Source organism: Chelmon rostratus, chromosome 14 (genome assembly GCF_017976325.1).
Source record: "Chelmon rostratus isolate fCheRos1 chromosome 14, fCheRos1.pri, whole genome shotgun sequence".
Classification (NCBI taxonomy): domain Eukaryota; kingdom Metazoa; phylum Chordata; class Actinopteri; order Chaetodontiformes; family Chaetodontidae; genus Chelmon; species Chelmon rostratus.
The window spans coordinates 5,167,895-5,189,502 of NC_055671.1; the positions used below are offsets into that span (position 1 = coordinate 5,167,895).

Consider the following 21,608-nt stretch of genomic DNA (forward strand, 5'->3'; position numbering starts at 1 on the left):
GCTTCAGCAGCCTGAGTTAGTCAGATCAAGTGGGTAGCGGTCATTTTAACACAGAATTCCCTCTTCCTGTTTCCGTGGTAAAGAGACGCCCACATGATTGACTAACTGATTCCTGAAGTGTCATATTAGCTTCAGCTCAACTTTAAACTGCACACTTATGGATAATAGGCTGGAGGAATCCGTTATCACTGTGGTACTGACATTCATAGCTACAACCGTTACATTTATCAAGAAAAACATAACTCTTTATTCTAATTAGTTACACTCATTTAATAACTAATCAATTCTGCAGCAGTAATTAATCCTAATCATTTTTAATGAAACATCAATAAAGTCATATGCTACAGCTAATAAAACAGCTGTTAAGTATGCCTTGTTAGAAAATGGTACTTTGTTTTTACAGTATGAACAAAGAAGGATTCACAATTTAAACTGAAGTCACAATTTCATTTGCTTTGTCAGTACTTGCACGAGAAAACATGGGCTCAATTTTGACACACTATTAAGTGCTTCTCACACAGTTTCAACAAAAATGGAACATTATGCCAAATGCGTCACAAGCTTAGTGTTTATTAGCGGGATGTATTCCTTAAGAGAGCCTGATCATTCGCTGTTTCCAGCCACGTGTTTCCAGCTGGTGCTCAGCATCAAAAGAGGCCCACAGGCTGCTGCTGCTGCTCCTCTCTGCACTCGGGAACATGGCTCCGGTTCCCGTGTTTGCTCACCCAGAGACAGCTCAGTGATCTTTCATATCACTTTAATAACGTCACTGTCTTTATATGCTAAGGTACTACTGTTCGTGTGCAATGAATTCCTCTGTGATTTACTCCTGTATGTATGAATGATGATGTGTGGGCCACAGTGCCTCTCTGCCAACCCACTGCTTTGTTGTTATTTGCAGTGACACATGCAGGCACTGGAAAAGGTCAATGGCTTCTCCCATAGAGGGAAATAAGAGAAGCTCTGGATCATGACATCTGCATATCTATGAGCAAGAGAGAGTGGCTGTGACTCGCTTCCGTGGATTTATTGACTATCATGTGAGTCTAAATGGGGAGTCATAATTGTGTGGAGATGAAGGAATCCAAGCAGGTTATATTATGTTAATGTGGTGTCTGCTAGAAGAGAAGAAAGGGCTGTGGAGTAGTATTTGTGTTTTCCTGCCACTCAGAGTCTGCATCTCATGAAAGCAGTCAGCTTCAAGGTTTTTGCTCTGTGTGTACTAACCGGAGCTATTCATAGCTTTGATTGCCCCTGAGCAGAGCTTTGTCTGTGTGAGTGACTTACCAAACTGTGCAAGATGCAATACGTCTAAGAAATGGCTATATGTTTGTGTGTGGTGGTTTTTTCCTTTGTGAGTGTGAGAGAATTTTAAATAATTCATTCATTTTTAGGCATTCTTTTTAGGAATTGGTAGTGATATCAATTCAACTCTGCAAGAGAGACTATTTGTGGAGTGAATCTGCAGAAAGCAGGGCCCTGCTGCAGCAGCCAGCACCTCTGAGTCAGCCTCCGACTTGTGTGTGCCTCTCTACCTTTCCCACGCAGACCCTGGGATTTCTGTTCCTTTAGCAATGAGTGGAAGGCAGCTTCAAGCCTGCCAATCCTCATTACTGGCTGAAATGGTGTAAATTGATTGGAAAGATTTTTCTCTCTCTCTCTGAGTGAAAGAGCTGACTCCCCTGGAACTGAACTCGCAGTATACAGTCTGTTGATATCTGTTTGTCTGAGGCCTATACATGAGCAGCGACTGGATAAAATAATAATGAAACAGTGATAGAAGAGCAAACTTCTGGCACTCACACGAAGAGGAGCACGAGTGATGCAGGGTTTTGATTAAAAGCATTTATTGGGTACATGGCTTGTTCCTGAAACAATAGGAAAAAAACAACCAGTTTCCAACTTGGCAGATCCTTATCAGGCTTCAATTTAGGAAACAGTACCTGAGTGTGTCCTGGCTGGATAAACTGGACAACAGGAGATAATGGTTGCCACTCAAGAGAACACTGCCCCATGACAAATAACAAAACATCTTAAAGAAGCACACAACAGAAATGTTTGTGCGCAAAACCAAAGAACTAAGAAGTTAAACTAAATGAGGAAATTGATATCAGGTCATTTTTCTGTGAGACAGTTAGTTAACTGTCTGTGCAGTATGTTGTTCATTCAAGTCAATAACCAAGTGCATCCCTAGATTGACCCAGTGAGCACTCTACTGTCTTTCTGGACTTGCAGTTGGTACACTTTCATTTCTAAGGAGGTGGATGAAATATAACAACGCCCACTTTTGGTGCGCCCGCCCTAGATGTTTATTACATATGGCTAAAAAGGTTGATTTTCATGTTAAACCTTAAAAATCTGGCCTTCATTACCAAAACAAAAGCAGAATCGAATTGGCATTTTTTTTTAAGCTTTCACCCGACTCCTTACAAGTGTGCTAATCCACAGGAGTGTAGTCCACTATTTCCGTGAGGACGAGGTGTAGTGTGGTCTGCTCAGGAAAGGGCAGATTGGGTTTAAATAAATGTCTCACTGCGCGATTAAGAGAAACAGATTGTGTGGTGTGACACACGCTGCGCAGAAGACAAATATATGCACTGCGCACGAACAAATATTCTCCCTTAGTGGAAGCCTCTTCACACATTGCTTCATAGCCAAACACTAGGCAGGCTACTTGCGTGTACTATGTCTGTGGATTAGATGTGACACGGCGGTGGATGGAGGGGATGTCATGGCGATTCCTCCTGTGTTGTGTTTGTGTGTGTGTGTGTGTGGATGATCACTGTGTAGATCAGGGGGCTGCTGAGCTCATATGTAAGTGTTATTTAGAGGTCAAGCTGTATTTCATGACGAGCACTGCAGGGGCCTTGCACAACATGATGATAATCTCACTCCAGTGTTTGTTCAGACCACGGGGATAATATCTGAATATCCCATAACGACGACCAGTACTTCCTTTTAACAGCTTACTCTTTCCTCTTCTCTTCATGCATTGCCCTCAGGTAAACATTTCTCATCATAACAAGGCAGTTTAGGGGGATTATTTTGCCCCACACAGGGATGCCTTCTTGCTGTGATGTGTTTCAGGATCGCTCTTTACGACTTCCTTGTGTTTTCAATGGCCCACCAGTCAGTGTGTCCTTGACTCTGTCAGCTGCTTAGCTGCCTGGATAACATAAGGAGAATACGATCCTCTGGGTGTGTGTGTGTGACGTGTCTGCAAGAGAGAGGGAGCTATCTGTGTGGATGCATGCATAGTGTCCATGTTTTTCTCTTTTTGTGCCTGTGTTTGTGTGTGTGTGTGTGTCTGTGTCTGTGCTGTGTGTGCAGGTGTCCTCTGCCACAGCACAGGCCCAGGCTCCGCTCAGACATCTTGTGCGTCTCTGGTGAGTAATCAGGTAATTGATCATAGAGACAGGTAATTATTCCTGTGCCAAGCTCACTGGCAAATGAAAAGTCCGGCAAAAAGCATCCGTCTCATCCAACACAGCCTGGAGTCAGAGGATGGAGGGGGAGTAAAAATGGGGCTCTGGGAGGATAGATGGCCAAACGAAAAGGCCTTAAATCAGAAGCGAGGTTTTTAGCCTGTTTTGTCTTGGACTATTAGAGAGGTGTGTGTTCCAGATGTTCACAACCACAACCTCTGAATGCAGGGACAACTGAGGGGATCAAAGGGCTGAATTCTGAGCTCATTCAGAAGGGATTCCTGTTTACTAACTTGGAAATACATTCCTCTTTCATACAAGTTCCCACTGTCACACTTAAGAAGTTTGAATAAAGGCCTGAAATCCTTTCCAGCGATTAGAACGTTTCAGCGGCCGTGTAGTGTGTTTTAGTTGGGCCTGCACTCTGTGGGTTGTAAAAGGTGAGCTACTGTCGGAGTGACAAAGTGCTTACAGGCAGAATTTTGCCTCTCCCTGCCTACATCTGTGATCTAGATTGCTTGCTTCATTGGTGTCATTTAGGTTTGTTCTGGAGCAGTGAGTAAACCAATCTTCTTACATACACCCCTGTCTGCAGTTTGCCTTGATTTATGAACAGAGAATAACCCAGTTGAACTTGAGGCTCATTTGTCACCTGTCATTAAGATGTACTGGTAAGGTGTTTTCCTGTTACAAACAGCCCCCCTCAGCCCCATCAGTGGTTGTGCTGCTGCTGCTGCTGCTGCTGCTGCTGGGGCCGTGTTGTGGAGAGCCGTGGAGGAGGCAGAAGAGAGGAGAGGAGCTTTGCTGCCTCTCCAGATGTGTGTAGCTCACGGAGAAGGGAAGGGCATTACGCGTTGTCCAGTTTGTCTGCCTTAATTGCATTGCCGTCTTCACCAGAAGACTCTTGTTCCCCTCACGGCGATCACTCATTGTCATTTTTCATCTTTGCAAGTGAGTGTACGGTGCTTTTTTTCCCCCTCCCCTCCTGTCCTTTCAGCCCCCCCGCTCCTCAAGCACCCCTCCACCACATACAGAAGTGGTTGCGCTCTTGTGGGCTGAAACTCCCACTGGAGACAGACACTTATTTGGCTCCAGGATAAAGCTAGATGTGTGCTGAATTGAAATGCTAAGTCTAGCATGAAACTCGGGGGCCATCGGAGACTAATCAGTTGTTGAAAGGCAAATAAATAAATAAAGGCACAGTGCAAATCTAATTTCGCCCGGATGTATGCTCCTGCATTTGTGAGCCTTACTGCTGCTAAAGCCTTAGTTGTAAAACACAGGCAAGTGCAGGAGGGTTTTTTTTCCCCCCCTTTGTTTCAGTGCAGGTTAATGGAGGGACGGAGAGAGGGCTAGGAAGGGACAGCAGCCCCAAAGAGGTGGAGGTAGGAGGTAGGGTGAGGCTGGCTGAATGGGTGAGGTTGAAAGAGACGCAGTTGCAGATTTGTCATTAAATATGTATTCCCCTCAGCAGAAATCCCTCTAAACACAGTCCTGAACTGACATTCAGTTGGTATCTCCGAGCTGTATGGGGGGAGTGAGGCGGGTGGAGAGAGTGAGAGAGAGAGAGAGGAGAATATGTTTGACAGGAATAAGAAACAAAGGCAGGAATGGCTCTCCGGCGGGGAAGAGCTGAGCCGACAAACGAGTTAATATAGCTTTAATCAAACATGCGAGTGCTAAATATTCAGAAAGTAAACAGTGACGGAGGTCTGAAATATGAATGGGAGCATTGTTAACCAAATGCTGCTTCAGATCTTCCAGATTGTTCTTTCGAGTGAAAGCAAAATTGAAACCACTGTTCCAGGAGTGAAATAACTGGAGCGTGTGTGACAGCTAAGATTGCACATAGCTACGCAGCTATCGCTCACTAATATCTGAGCCTAATTATAGCATCACTTTCCAGAGGAGCTCTCAGTGCGTGTTCATCTACCTGTTCACACGGCACAGAGGTGCTACGATGACTCGCAATAGAGGCATTTAGAAGAGCACGACTTTTTTATTCCCTCTTACTTGGCGAGTTTACGCTTCCTTCCAGATTCATCGTTTTGCATCAATATTCACCAATCCTGCACAGAGGAATGTGTCGTAGATGATTCACAGGAAATCATCTCTCCATCAGCAGTAGCCTCAGTAGCCCAGAAGGCAGAAAAACTACGAGGCATGTTGTCTTTTGAGTAACAGACACAACTCTTTTGTTGAACTGAAAACCTTGCGCTAAGCCTGTCTCTCCCGCTCTCTCCACCTACACGTAAAACCACAGCTGAGAGCAGCAGGATGATGTCCATTCTTTGGTAGATGATAAGCTGCAGAAATTGCCGACATAGACTGAAGGACACTGGATTCACCAAAGAAGAATAAATCCAACTTTAGTTTGAAGCCACGGGAGGAAAAACCTCTTAAGGGCGCCGTCTCATTTCTGACCCTAACCCCGAACTTTCTCAGGTGTGACATCAAGTAAAGTTTGTTGGCTTCGATTGCCTGAACAACGTGACATTTCCTTCGCCATCCTAGGACCAAAGTTTCCCTCCAGCATGCAGAATTGTAGATGAAGACCCTGTTCCTGTACAGGCAGTCAAATCTTGCATAAAGCAGTAATGTCAGTGTTCTATCACAGGCAGAGCAGACGGTCACGCTGAGCCTGACAGCAGCCTGCTGCACAACACAAGAGCCACAGACTGCGAGCAACAACTCACTTTCCTGCTAAAATCTCCTGATTTAACTTACAAACATGAACGCACGTCTTGTCTGCAACCTTAGCTTGTTGAACAAATGACAGAACAAACACTCACCAGGGAGAAGCGCACTGCTAACGGCAGCTTACAGGCTGGATAGCTTCAGCATTAGTTGCTCAGCTGCTCAGCGGCTGCACATTGAACAGTACGTAAACTACCTGAAAATGCCACTTTGGTCGGGTTTGATGCCGGTGTGGTCCTGACTTCCAGGAACGACACGCTGTATGCCCGTGACATGCAAGCCACAATTCAATTTTGTTTGCTTTCGCTTTCATTCTCTTCAGTGTAACAATGGCCTGCTGTCAATCAAACACTGACGGAGACACGCCCCTCCAGCGTGATGAGGTGAAAAGGAGAATTTCTGATATTTCCCCAGAGACCTATTTTCTTCCTTTTCATAATAGAAAAAAACTGTTAACTACACATTTAGCTACAAAAGGGTCTTTGGGATTCACCCTTTGTGGACCATGATTGTTTGTACATGATTCCAAGTACTGACGCAGTCAACCAACCAACTGATCAACAGGTTGTCACTGCCATCCCAGTGCAGCACTCACAGCTTGATGACATGACATACACAAGTCAGCAACTGATTGTGTGCTGTATTTACAAACTGGCAAAGCATCTTCACTTTGGTGGAGACATTTGGTCGTGATGAGGATAGAGACGGACGAACACACCCAGACCCATCACTCTCATCAAGCATGAGTAGATGTGAGGAGTGTCAGTACCTGTTACTTAAGGCTAAAGCTACCAGACACAACATGAGGATCTATATGTGAAGGATTAGCAGTTATGTGTGGAAAGGCACTGGATGACATGATGGAGTCATATTAACCTGTTAATAACAATCCCAAACTGATTATCAAGGCTCACCTGCAATCAGGTACGTGAACCAGATGTGTCACACAGAATGTATTCAGCATCCATTCAGCTTTGGAGAGTGACAATTACAGCATTTATATAATATATTTGTGTGGGACAAATACAGTATATAAATGCTTCTGATATGATGAGAGCACAGCTTTCCCTGCTACATATAAATTGCCAAAGAAGTTACTGACATGAACATTTTTCCATTAAGTCTGAGTTAAAATATCTGGGGAAATAAATTCTGGAAGAAGAATCAAGTATCAAATTGTTATTCAGCATCTTTTTTACATTAGCTGCCAACTGCATGATTTTGTTATCATAATTTGAAACAAGCTTCGTGGAGTTCATTTACTTCCAACCATTAGTTTCTGCTCAGGCATATGATAACACGTGAGTGCTGACTAGATCAACTTTGTTTCAGGGTCACTCCAAAACGGATGTTTATAATGATAAAAAAAGAAGAAGCTGGAATTCATTTTATTCCCACAGCGTTCGTTGATTTGAGTGCAGCCTGACTCACGGCCAGTTACAGCGTGAAAGTAATTGCATGCAAGATTGTCAGAAATTGTCCACTTGATCTACAAAAGGCTTCATAGAACTCAAGGAACATTTCCCCTAAATCATGTAGCACTCGCTTTGCTCCTCTGAGGTTCCTTCATCCATTTCCATGGAGAAGTAAAATCTACATTCTCCTGACAGCATAAACCAATATTTAAAATGCACTGCCCCACCACACACACAGATTTGATATCTCTAGAGAGAGAAGTGTTGCATATCATCCATTTGAAAAAGGATATCTTCACCAAAATATCGACCGGCTTTATGATTACAGAGCTGGATGTGTCGTTTAAACAATGCAAAGATTTGTTGTATTAGTTTCCTGAAGGCTGGAGTTGCTGCTATCCTGGGAATTGCGTGATGTTACAAAACTCTGTGTTTTTAAGAAGGACAGCTGTTGTCCCGCCCCATCAGGTGCAGCAACGCCAGCTGAGAGAGATGTCAATCAAGCCCAGTTTGTGCATGCCAACGCTGTCCTGAGAAGAGGTGTTATCAGGCAACACAAAACACCTGGAGGTGCTGCAAATCAAAACTGTTTGGATTTCCACAATCTCTGCTTTCAGTATCTGCCTTCCAGCACCCTTATCTTTTCTGCTTTAGGATTTCTACCTTCCCTTACTTTGCAAATCATTAAGAAGACAAAGGCAGCGATGCTGAGCCATATTTTAAAATCTCTCAAAGTGATGGGGGAACCGTCTACCACTGCCCCCCTCAGCACTGATCTGATTTAACACCAATGCTTGGTGCCAGTGAGCAAGGGTTTTTAAAATCTGTCTCAAGGTCAGTTTCAATTCTATGAAGGGTTAATCATGAGCTCAGTGCAGGAAGACCTCTCTGGCTCTCAGCAGGACCTCCCCCTAATGAACACAGGTGGTGGGAGTCCAGTGTGCATGGCCCCCTGCTGTGACTGATGGTTGGAGAAACATGGAAATTGCATTCACAGGCTCAGTGGGAGCTGCTTTCCTCCTCCCTGTTGGTCTGATCCCACAAGTTCTGCAGTTAAACCCCAACTGTTTAGCAAAATGGTGACTAAAATAGTTCTTTTCTAATCCTCAGCAAATGTGGTTCAGAACATATTTTGATGGGCCCAAAAAGCTCTCCAGATTTTTTTTGCATACCCATATAATTAGTGACTAAATTCTTGTAGTTGTGGCCTATTTTGCATATCTGCTCTCATTACTTTTCAACACTTTGCGCAATTACAACTACATTTGGATTGCACATGCAGACTGTATATAAACTCTGAGTGATCCTGCAAAATGTTATGGTATGTCACCTATAGGTGGCGGTACTCCAACCTGATAAATTTAAATGGCCAACTCAGAAGCTCTGACTCTGACTAAGTTGTTTGTACAAGTCAATAAAAATTGAACTGAAAACAACCTGTGTTTACAGACAGCGGTTTTATGAAGTGTTCCTGAGCCCATGCAGTAACATCCTTCATGCACTCATGTGTTCACAAAGTGGTGAACCTCGCTCCATCCTTGCTTGTGAGCGACTGAGCCTTTCCAGGATGCTCCTTTCATACCCAATGATGATACTATCAACTGTTACCAATCAACCTGTTTACCTGTGGAATGATCCAATAATGACCTTTTTTATTATATTAACCTCCACTCTACAATGTGCTGCATGGAGGGAGGCAGGGATGCTGCAACGTGGTTGTTGGCCACAGATTTAGTTGCCTGTTATACTTTCTCCTCCTCTCTGTGTTTGTTTGTTTCTCCTCTCTGTGTCAATGGTGTCGTCCTCCTCTGTGTTTGTGTGGCCTGTCCTCATTCCAGGTCTCTATGGTGGACAGGAGGTGGCGTGGATCCTACTTAGAGGGCGACACCTGGAGCTGCTCTGTTGTCCTCCTGGATCTGGCCTCTTCACTTAATGTTTTACAGTCTACATCATAATTATATATGCTATGATTTATTGCATGGCTGATGGTCTTTGGAGAGGAAGACCTCCTCTGTCGCTCTTCCTGAGGTTTCTTCCATTTTTTCCCATTGAAAGGGTTTTTTAAGGAGGAATTTTTCCTCATTCGAATCAAGGGTCAAAGAACAGAGGGTGTTGCATGCTCTACAGATTGTAAAGCCCCCTTGAGGCAAATTTTTAAATTGTTATATTGGGCTACATACTGTATATAAAAATGACTCAACTTGTAAAATTGACACAGAGTGACAGAGAAGTTAACCAACTCCCACCCCTCATTCATCCTCCACTGTGGCCAACTCTGACTCATCAAGTCACACACAGCCATGAATCAGAGAGAAAAGGCCAGAGAGAGTGTGTGTGTGTGCAGTGGGTGGAGGTGCCAGAAGTACAATAAAAGGTTTTAATATGTCCTGAAAAGCCCATAAACACAGAGCCTATGTGGCTGATACCACTGGGCAGATGTTTATCTCTAATCAATATGAACACAAAGAGATTGCAACGTAGTCTTATCATCTGTCATCTATTACAGCGCGGCTCCAGTAAATATACTGTGGTTGTCTGCACTACCTGTTGTGGGGGGTAAATCCTGCAGCAGTGAACTGACTGAGCAGCTCTGAGCTTCAGTGGCTCTGGTCCAGTCAAAGCTGCGGTGATGATGATGAAGCGAGCTCAGCCAACTGTGCCCCAAGCTTTGTAAGTGGTATCATGAAAGCACTCGAACATGTAAGGGCATATCTGATTTGCAAACCAAATACCCTCAGCCAAAACGTTCTCTTTCACTTGTTCACAACTGGAGTATATTAAAGAACCATTTGACACTAAATTATAACAGCATTTTCTTTTTTTGCTGCTGCCACAAGCTGCAGATAAACTGAAAGAATGATAACTTAAACATTTCTCTTTCTATCTGCTGTCGTCTTGAGATCAGAGTGACAGAAGCTCTTGAAAAGAGAACATTGCTGCTGTAAACTTGCAGTAATTCCCATGCTCTGCCTTTTCCTTCTCATGATCAAGGCTGACAATTTGAAAACGCACATTCTTAAAATCAACTTCCTTAAATTCCTTTCTTTAAATAGCTAAAGCAGTGATGTAGGACTATGCATTTCACTTTTTTCACATGTCGTTCTGTTGCATTTAAATTCTTGAATCAGTACACTACACTCAATATCCCATAATGGGAAAGCAAAAAGAGATTTTTTAGCAAAATCTATTGAACAGAAAAAGGCTACATATCACATTACACAGACATCAACATAGTATCCAGACTGTTAACTATAACACTTTAATTGAGTTGAGGTGCCTCATTCTCTGATCATCTTTGAGATGATGCTCAAATTCAGTTGATTGGACATGATTTGGGAAGGCACACCTGTCACTTTAAGGTCTCGCAGCTGCATATCAGAGCAAACACCAGGCTATGAGGTTGTAGGAGCTGCTTGCAGAGCTTCTCTGGAGTGAAAGACACATGAAAACCCACTTTGAGTTTGCAAAAATGCAACGAAAGGAAACCGTGAGAAACAACGTTCTTTGGTCTGATGAAACCAAGAGTGTGCTCATCACCTGCGCAACATATTAACCCAACATTGAAGCATGGTGGTGGCAGCATCATGCTGTGGGGGTGTTTTTCAGAGGACAACAGGCAATGACCCTACACACACAGCCAAGACAACTCTGTGAATGTCTTTGAGTGGCCCAGTGAGAACCTGGACTAGAACCAAAGCAAAAATGGTCCATGGTCCCCATCCAACCTGACAGAGGATCAGAGAAGAAGGACAGAAAATCCCCAAATCCAGGTGTGTAAAGCTTTTCACGTCATACGCAAGTACTCTTAAAGCTGCAGTCACTGCCAAAGCTGCTTCATGTAAGTCAATGTTACATTCCAGTATCTTCCTTTTTTAAATCTGGGGGGGGAAAAAATCACAAATTCTGTTTTTGCTTTGTCACTGTGGGGTATTGAGTATAGACTGGCGAGGGGAAGAAATGAATTTAAACCATTTTAGCATAAGGCTGCAACATAACTTAATGTGAAGAAAAATGAATGGCTGTGAATACTTTCTGAAGGCACTGTACAATCAAGCTGAGACTCTCAGCTTATATCAAGTAAATCCCATTCAGTGCAGGAAATGGTGCAAGCTGATCACACACATTACAGCATGCCAACCATATTGCCCCTCGGAACAAGACACTCTGCACAGTAAATGTAAGACGCAGATGCAGACATGCATAATGCATGAGTGTTGAGCAAGTGTCCACATTGCGATGCGAGTGTGCTATGTTGAGAGTATTTATGGCATATTGCGCCGTGAATAATGACTCAAAACACACAAACGTACACGCACACTCTCAGATTTGCATGTACATTGAAGCACACACGTCTGCAGACACGCATTCGGCGAACAAAGCAGGCGCTGCTAGCAGTACAAACGGATGTGTTCTTGGCAGCTTATAGCCTGTATCAAACTACCTGCTTGGCTTGCACGGAGCAAGTAATGACATGCACACCATATTATTGCATGCATTAATAGAAACGTACACTACAGTCCTCACTAGACTGTCAGTTCTGCTCAGTGTTAATCATGAGAAGTCATTACTATGCTGTTCTTTACATCCAGAGCAGATTTAGTGTACTGCATGTATTGATCACTGAGCAGAGGAGGTCACTGTATCCATCAGTATTCTCTATTGGGAGGAGGCTGTTTACAGAAGCCTTGGATGCTGCACCTGGTAAACTTATTGACCAGTAACAAGTATGCTCAAATAATCCCCGCTCATGAATATTGACCGACATCCCATAAAATATTGAGCGTGCTGTTTTGATCCTTGGTTGTGTGTTTTTGTTTTTTCTCGGTGGATGTTCTTTTTAGACTGTATTTATTCACATGAGTGTTAGAGTCTGCCATAAATAGTCTGAAAGTCATTTACTGTTTCATTTACCTAAATGAGATGAAAACTAAAAAGCCAAAACCCATTTTAGTTTTTGTGCGATTGGAATCTTGTGAAACACTCAATGAAACGTAATTTATTTCCACATTTTATTCATCATTGAGAGGTTCGGTGGTTTATGTTTATTCAAAATGTAATCTCATTTACAGACGTAATGAATCCTGAAGTATCTCTCGAATGTCTGGTGGATTGCATTCAGAAAGAATAGATTTCACTGAGATCACTGAAACCTTAAACATAACGTGACAGCTATCACAAACACAACTTTAATAAACGTTATGCATCTAATCACTGAAACCGAATTAAAGATTAGAATGTTAAATGTATAAAAATGCATGAATCAGATATCAAACAACAAAATGGGAGAAAATGGAGAAATTCCTCTCATATGTAGTGAAAATTAACTATTTTTTAGAATTTTCCATCTTACATTTAATTTATGATATAGGAGGATTATTCAAATAACTGAAAGTACACGTTGTCTTAGTAAAGGATTGATTTATTTGCAGTATTTATATGTATTTAAACATTGATTATAGTTTGTGAAAAAAGCACAAGTCACATGATATAGATTTGGATTTTTTTCTATTAAACTTAGAGCACTAATATCCTCTTCATCAGAATCTGAGTGTACACAATATATTGACTGTATCTGACCCCACTTGCTTCACTACCTTGACTTGACTTGGGGCGTCACACTGGCGCTCAGACTTTGACATTTATGAGCTGGAAATTGAATTGAGAGTCGGACCTCACGAGTTAAGTGACTCAAACGAGGGCTGTTGCGTCTCACATCTGTTGTTCAGTCGGAACAGAGGTTGGCAATAGCCATCCATCACAGGGCTGCTTTAATTTGTGCATTTATGCAAGGGTTGCATTTTTTTTTTTCCAGAGCGATCACCTAATGTAATGAGCTCAGTGCACAAAGTTAAGGGGCGAGGCTGGAAGGGGGGCGGGGGTGCTGATGTGCGTTGGTGGAGGTGCCGATGGGGCAATGAAATCCTATCATGAGAAGTGGAAGCCTGCTGGGTGGTAAACAGGCCTCTATATCAATCAGCTGAGGAGGAGAGGAGAACACATGGGCTCTGGAGCCTCCTCCATCCCACACACAGCCTCCAATTAAACAATTAGGGGCCGAGGCTGCTATAATTGGAAACATGGTCGGTCCTGCTGCACAAGGGCCTCCACTGCATCAACAGCCCTTCAGTCACCTACTCCATGACACTCAGCATGCCCTTGAGTTGAACTCTAACATCGCCATCGCTCTCTGTCTCGCTGCCCCCTCCTGCTCCTTCTCTTTCTCTCTGTGTGTGTCTGCTTGTCTCTCTCTCTGCTTCGGTTTCTGATCTAATTGCAGCAGTCCATATGGATGGTGGGAAAACTGCAGTGTCTGCAAACCTGGACGTATTTCCTGCGGCTGCTGTGTCCTTTATGATGGCGCAAGCTGCCGTAATCCAAGAGTAAGGATTCAGGATTGCCTGCAGTATCTTAATGTACGTGACACTGGCTGTAGTCTCTTGTGTGTGTCCTTTTTAAATGTCGTTTTACAAGATGGAAACTGTGTCAAATATTCATGCATGTTCTGGAGAAATAACTCACATACACAGAAGCAGACATGAATAATTACACCAGCTTGAAACACAGTGTAAATGTTGCTTCTTCGGACGTGGCCCGTCCCTCAGTGTGACTGTAAAGAAAATGACAAAGCACCATGTCACAGAGGAATTCTGGGCATGTTGTAGCCAGTCACCCAGGTCAGCCTCCTGACAGCGGGCCAGTTTTATGGTTTTGCTGACTGCTGCTTTTGATGGTGTAATTGTGACAATGATCTCATTCTCTCCCTCTCTCAGCCTGGTCTCAAGGAGCTCTGTGCTCAGCCTTCTTCCCAGCGACTGGCAGTCAGGAGGGAGAGGTGGGGGTGCACATTTCATTAGCTTTCAATTCATATTGAATTTATTAATCCCATGCTGGTTCTGCAGGGTGGAAGGCTGCTTAAGAAGGGGGAAAATATCTTCGACATAGACACCTTTTCCTCCATCTGCTTGCAATGTGTGTGCAAAAGTGTATGAAAGAGAGGAGGGAGGGGGGAGGGAGGGTAAGGAACCAAGAAGGCGGGAAGGGAGAGGGAGAATAACAACGACAGCCTAACAACAAGGGCTTGTGAAAAGACTGCAGCGGGAAAAAGTGTGTCAGATCATTTACCAGCGGGGATGCACGACTTCGTCTTTTTAAAGGCAGCAGCCCTGCAGAAAGGCTCTTGTCTAGTCAGCACTGCAACAAAGGCACAGCTATGGCTTTATTTGTGCGCCTGGAATGTTCCTGTGCGCACAGGGGCAGCACCCGAACAACTAACCCTCAGCTCCATCAAGGGAGGGAACATGGCGTTAACCTCGGCCAGACCTCACCCCAGATAGAGAAGCAAAGCATTGTTGCAACAACTGAGCTGACAAGCACTTCACACTATTTAACTATAGAAGTCTCTCAACAAAGAGCAGCTCTCTGCCTAACTGCCTCTGAATAACACTGTTTGACGTCGCTCTGAAGAGACTCATGTTGTAGCACACTGGTCCTGTTACAAAGCAGGTTGTAGAGCTGGATTTGAGCAGGTGTCAGCTGACAAAGAGCTGAAGTTCATCCATCAGTTTTACAAGCAGTCAGCCATTATGCGTTCGTGCTGTAATGCCTTGTTGACCTGCAGAACTACCAGGACTAGGCTTTTTTTTTTTTTTTGGTTAGAGTGCTAGTGGTTCACAATCTGCTTTGCCTGACCCCTCACTCAGCGAGCCTTTACACACTCCAGCCCCGGCTGCTCAGATGAAGGCTGAGGGCACGGAGCCAGCCTCTCTGCATCCTCAGCACTCTGCAGCCCTCTCAAGCTAATGACGAGGGGCTGCTCCCACTTTGTCATATGAACACTCGATTTGGCATTTCTGTGCTTGTGGGAGGGGCTCGGAGGTTCCCATTCACGTTCAGGCAGTGACTGAAATGTTTTCGACTGCATTATCTGCCTATTAAAAATGCAACTCTGCCCCATGCTTGATCTGACAGAGGTCAGACGATCCCAGCAACACCTGCTGGACCCGTAGGCCTCCAGCTCACTACGTTTCATTCAGGGTCCCCTTGGTGGGATTTTCTAATTCAAGGTGTACAAGCTGTTATGAGTGCAATATTTCTGTGCTTCCTATGTATATTTCCATCATTTATGCAAGCTACAACTGTATTTATAGGGAACTTACACAGCACAATGCAATGCCAGGCGACAATGTGAAGCTGTCTCTGTGTCATTGTGGCACAGTTGCTACAAATATCCCATATTTCTGGTGACGGGAAGCAGGCTCTCTGAAACTTCAACAATACAATTTTATATATGTCTGAACTCCAGCCAAACAAGAGCCAATTAAATGCTGCGCATGATGTTCTCTGTTTCCTTCAGTTCAAGTTTTATTTTCACTGCCTGGCGTACCAGCCAACTGTGTCATTATGTTTTATGTGGCAGTACAAGAGAGATTTACTCTACTTTCCCAAATGCAACTTCATCAGCAGACTCTGTGCTTTTATTTTCATGTTTTGCTTTTCAGCTTCCTCCTTTAAAAGTGAATTTCTCAGTGGGATTCAGTGAGACGCTGTTGCTATTTAACAGGAAAAACGAAAAAAGTTGACCAGTGTATGTATTTATTGACTTTTTTTTTTCTTTTTCTCTGGTTTAAAAAAGGGCTAATGACCATGTAGAGAATATGAACCAAATGCAGTAAGTACTTGAAACTCAAGTGCTCTTATTTTTCAGATCAGCTAAAACATTATATTATTGTAATTCAAGCACAACCTTGGCTCTCAAGATGTTTTTATTCCACATTTTAATAACTTTGCAGTCAGGGCCAAGCGCCATTATGTGAGTAAATGAATGGAATAAGTGCTTGTACTCATTATTTTCTAAAGCTCTTCTCAATTCATCTTTGCAGGCTAGGTTTGTAGATGCTTGGAATAAAGGTCAACAGGCAGTGTATGTATGTTTTGTGTGTGTGTGAGTGAGAGAGGGGAGGACAAAGAGCACATATCTCTGTGTGCTTTAACATGGGGGTTGGGAGGAGGGCTACTTTATTTGAACACGGCATGCTTGTTGACCCTCTTCATAACTATTCCTCCTCTGCAGAGGCCAACAATGGGATATTACCACTTAGTCTCTGTAAACACAAGTTACGCAGTTGAACTATGGACCTTGGAGTCGCGCTCTTAACTGATGTACGCCTCAGCTGTGTCTGCCAGCGAAGGGGAAAAAACCTTTCCTGTCTGTGTGGTCAATTTTATTGATTTACAGAAAGCTTTTCTCAAATATGTCATGTGATTCTTGTAATCTTTCCGTGGCAGCGTTGTTTATCCTGTCTCTTGCCCTGTGTCTAAGGTCACAGGACGTACACAGCCACATGTGCACACACATGTACGAGAGGGTGAAGCCTCACCTCTCTCCATACTGTATTCTCACATTGTGTGTTTCATACTCTACCATTTGAGCATGTTAAATGAACACTGAGTCTAATTTTCCATCTGATGCGTTAATGTTTTTCTTATCTGACCACCGGCACTCATTAAATTCAGCCCATGTTCTCTTTCTGGCTAAATCTCAGATTTATTATTCACTTTCTCATGCAGGATTTAGTCACACAACACTGAGACAGGGCCCTCTGGCAAATGCTCCTATAGCAGAATGGCAGGGACCACAGAGCATGTCAAATCAAATGTCAAAAGAGCAGTTGGCCAACTCCAAACTGTCTTACACTTTCATTTCCCCAATATTCTTGAGTGCTGCTGGGATAGAATATATATGACAGAATGTCTCCCTGGGACTCAGATAAGAGGGAGCTGGAGATAAGTGAGAGAAAACCATTACCAGACATGATAACGATCTGGTATTCACATTAGTTACTCTGCTATGACGACTGTGTTCATTGGCTGTGCTATTAGATGTTTTTTCTGTTAAACAATCTTTTACAGATGGTATCATGCCACAATTGTTTTTTTTTTTCGTATCAAGGAGAGTGATGATAAAGCGTGGGAAGCACTGAATGTGAGATTATCATTCATTCCTATGGGGAGACTTAAGGTTGAGAAAGCTGCTCAATCCTTTGGGATCAGATGAAAGACACAAAGCTAATGTCGAGGGGCCTTGGAGACTGCACAATACAAGCACAAAACTCTTGTTATGCATTATATTGGTAATGAGTTTAAAGTGCTCGCATAATTAACATATCCATGCTGGATCATATCATTTAGATCTGGAATATTTGTTACAGTTCTTTGTTTTTTCATGTGAAGGACTGATGCTTTGGAGCGGTGTTATAGAATGAACCAACTGTATGTTGGCAGTGGAAGAATGCCGCATTCACTGGTCCACATTGTTTTCAACCTCGGCAAGTCATATTTGTGAAGCCTCCTCCCAATAAATACTTGGAACAAATTGATCTCCCCACGTGTTGCTGTCTGCTCCAGTAATATCACTCCTCAGACTGCCACACCGTCATGACTCCATCAGCGTTTCAGGAGCAGCCAGCTGTTTTCTGAACCAGGACCTGCTGTCCTCACCACTGCGAAGGCCTGCTTTTCCCACCTCTCACTTTCAGTATTGCAAACAGGAAATGTTACCATTGTATAATTCTGGCCACAGGAGAAAAGGAGTGTAACAGATTATTATTATATTATTTGCAGCTTATTTACAAAAATACAATGCAGCAGTGATTTAGTGATAATAAGAGTTTAGAATAACAGAGACATTAATGTTGGGATTACATGGCAAAGCAGTGGTATAACTACAATTAACTACAAAAAAAGATGCACTTTCAGGTAGAGGAAGTATCAGTGAATCCAAACAGTTGCCATTCATTTCTAAAAAGAAACTACCAGGACTGAAGACTGCTAGCATTTTATTACAATTCGAGGCATTGCATAATGACAAGGACTTGCTAAAAAGTCATTAGAAATATTTGCCTTGGGGTAAAAATGAAAGGAAACTTCTGTTGGCTGAATTTAGTTAAAATTCATCGGTTGCCTGCAGACTTGATTGTCAAAAAAAAACAACAACAAAAAAACAACATCTGAACAACAACAACACAAAAATGCAAAGAGCGAGTGATGGGAGAATATGTGAAACTATTTTGCATGACAGTGGCCTATAATGTTGCATCACAATATTGTTAGTACAGTGTATTTCATAATAATCTTTTATCCGCAGTATAAGAATTTGATTCATTGCTGAAATGATCCATAAATGTCAGCTCCAGTTGCACTGACTGCAACAATTATTTGCATGCACAGCTTCCAGAGGAAAACTCCTATATCCAGTGGCAACGCAAATTCAACTGGACACAGGGGCTCTCTAAAATCAGCTCGCCTTAAGTTTCATGCAGGCTGCATTATGAACAAGCCAAAAGAAAATGGGAAAAAGAAATATTTTGTTTGGTTTATTTCTCTCACTATTTGCAGCTGTAATTGTAGCCCTTTTGGTTTGGCCCAACACCATCTTGGATGCTGCTTGCATGAGATCAGAAGTGTAGCTCTCAATTGTGCAATGTTTTGCAACATTTTGGAAAAATGATATTTATCACTGAGCTCGTTCCAGAGCAAAAGGGGGAAGTTACAGTCATATAAAACTGTCTGAGTTTGACTAACAAATTATTTAGAAGGAAATGCTGGCCGCAGCCAAAACGTGCAAAATGAATAAATAAATAAATAAAATAAAGGAAGAGAATATCCTGAAGACAACCATCCATCCTGCTAAAGAGTCCTTGAGCAACACGCTGGCTGTATGGTTGCTGCTCTAAGGCAGAAAGAAGAACAAACAAATAATGTGTAAAACTGTCAAAACTCAAAGCTAATGAAATGGGACCGATTAAGTTTGTTTGAGTTTTGCTGTGCAAAACAGCTCAAGTAAAAATATGAACCTGTTGTAACCTGAAAAATAATATTGCGCTGATGTTGCTCTGAAATGTATTGGTTTTATTTTTAAAACCAAATGTAAATCAAGACATCTAAAAGTAGGTGCGTTTCTCTGTCATTTCTTTGCATGAGGCTTCTTTGTCAGCAATAACTGACACTGAGTCAGTAGAAAAGTGTTTGAACTGTGTTTTTTCAACAATAAAACTGGTTTGGCCTTTGGATTTACTAATATTAAACTGTTGCCTGTAGTGGCACGTGTAGACTTTGAATTACCCTGAACTTTTATTCTTATTGTCCCGTTTTAAAGTACACGTCACACCCTTTTCTGGAAATGTGTCGGCAAACACATTTTATTTCTTTCCCGTTGAAGTGTTTTCAGTATGTCCTCTTGATGTAATCACTTTTTGAATTGACTTTAATAATATGCATTTGTTTTCGTCCTGCGGTTCTGACTCGAATGTTCGATTTCACAGCTTTTTTTTTATCTCACTTAAGCCACACTGTGTGAAATTGAAGTCAAATGAATGCATTTGATTCAAATAAAACAAAACAAAGGGCGCATCAATGCATCTTGGTTGCACATTTCAATTGCAAGTGCAACATCACATGCGCTAGGTGGTGCACTGTGTAAGTGAGCAAGTTTATAGGGTTTGATCATTGGTAACAAAATCTGTTGCTCAGTAGCGCCACTTGCGCTGGCCTAGCGGCAATACCTATCAGTCTTGTGTTATTACAGCCCTCATGACCACGACGGTGTCAAGTTAGCTATACCAAACACGGAACATCTTGTTTGGACTATCAAAATAAAACGCGCACCAAAAATATCATGTTCCAGCTTCTATTTTGACTCAAAGCACCTTGAGAAAACCAAGTATATTATTCAGTAATTAAATACAAATGTCATCTTTCGGTTTTCCTAATGCTTTGCTCTTAGCATTAGTCATAGTCTTAAAGAACACAATTCTTGTCTTTTACTTTGCCGGAAATGTTGCCTACTTTCTGACGTGTGTCTGTTTATGCTAGGTCAGCTTGACAAAGCTTTGACCACGAATGAGCCAATAGGCTGTGGAAGGCAGAGTTGTCCCTGTGGCCGCCATTAAAGAAAGGAATCCATGAATTCAAATGGAAACCAACAGGAACCGAGGCTGAAAAAAATGATCGAAATTATCGTAGAAATATAGGCGGATGCCAGATTTCGAGAGGGTTTTACAGGATGTATTTCATTTTTAGACTAATTTTTGCAATGGAGGAGTAAGACAGGACGTTTTTATTTTTTTAAGCAGAGACCGTTTTAGGGCTAAGGGGGAGGGGGAGAGTTGCTTCTTTGCTCCCCTTTTCTTTTTGTTTTATGAACATTTTTCGCTCCCTTTAATTTGCTTTTGCTGTGTGCTTTTGGGATGTCTACATAAAGACCACACAGTCTCTTTTATCCGCTTTTAGCTCTGGCGGGGGAACTGCAATCGGAAGGTTGTTGAATTAACTATCCTCCAGCCAAATGTTACAAAATATATTTCTCGTTGATTAAGCCTGCACATCTTAGAAAACACAAATCCGCAAATTGTTCTTTATTTCCCGGGAAGTGAAACGATGGAGAGTTGGATCTCGCAGTGAAGAAGGATGAGTTCTTGTTATGTACCAAACGGGGCCAGCTTGGAGGATTGCCATTCCAATCTATTCTGTCTGGTAAGAGATTTAAAACTAAAGGAAAGCAGCCATTTTTAACTAGCTGAACAGGGGCTAAGCTAACGTTAGCCACACAGGCATCAGTTGATAGGAGCTTAGCTAGGCTTACGGCCCTGTCGAGCTGACATCATTTCAGGACAACAAGATATCGTAGTTCGCTAATGTTACCTCGTCCCCTTGTTTTAACACCTTGACACTTGGTTAAAACGGCCAGTCTATCATAATGTTCTTCCTGCTACATTTCCATTTTTCCATTCGCAAACCAAACACTCAAGGTTAACGCCACTCGCTTGTTAAGCTTCATTTACTACATTTCTCCGGACAGACAGCAACATATCGCCTGTTAGCACGGAAATAACTGTTGTGCATTTTGCTGCCAAAAGCACGGCCGTGTTTCCCAACGAGTTAGTTGTTGTGGCACTTTCTCCCTTTCGCCTCAGCACCTTGTTTATTATTAACTTCCTATCTCGCTCTCGTTACATTTGCCCCGTGTTTTATCAAGTGCTGAGCCGTAAACCAAACACTTCACGCACTCGGGCTT

The 21,608-nt window shown here is 42.7% G+C and overlaps 1 protein-coding gene across 1 annotated transcript in view; it reads left to right on the forward strand.

Moving 5' to 3' along the window:
• Positions 1 to 20,481: 20,481 nt before the first annotated feature.
• Positions 20,482 to 21,608, forward strand: part of med13a (mediator complex subunit 13a) — a 70,260-nt gene continuing 69,133 nt past the window's right edge. Inside the window, exon 1 of the mRNA XM_041952424.1 lies at positions 20,482 to 21,067. Within this exon, the coding sequence (XP_041808358.1) occupies positions 21,002 to 21,067 (66 nt within the window). The 5' untranslated portion in view covers positions 20,482 to 21,001. The remainder of the gene's footprint in view (positions 21,068 to 21,608) is intronic.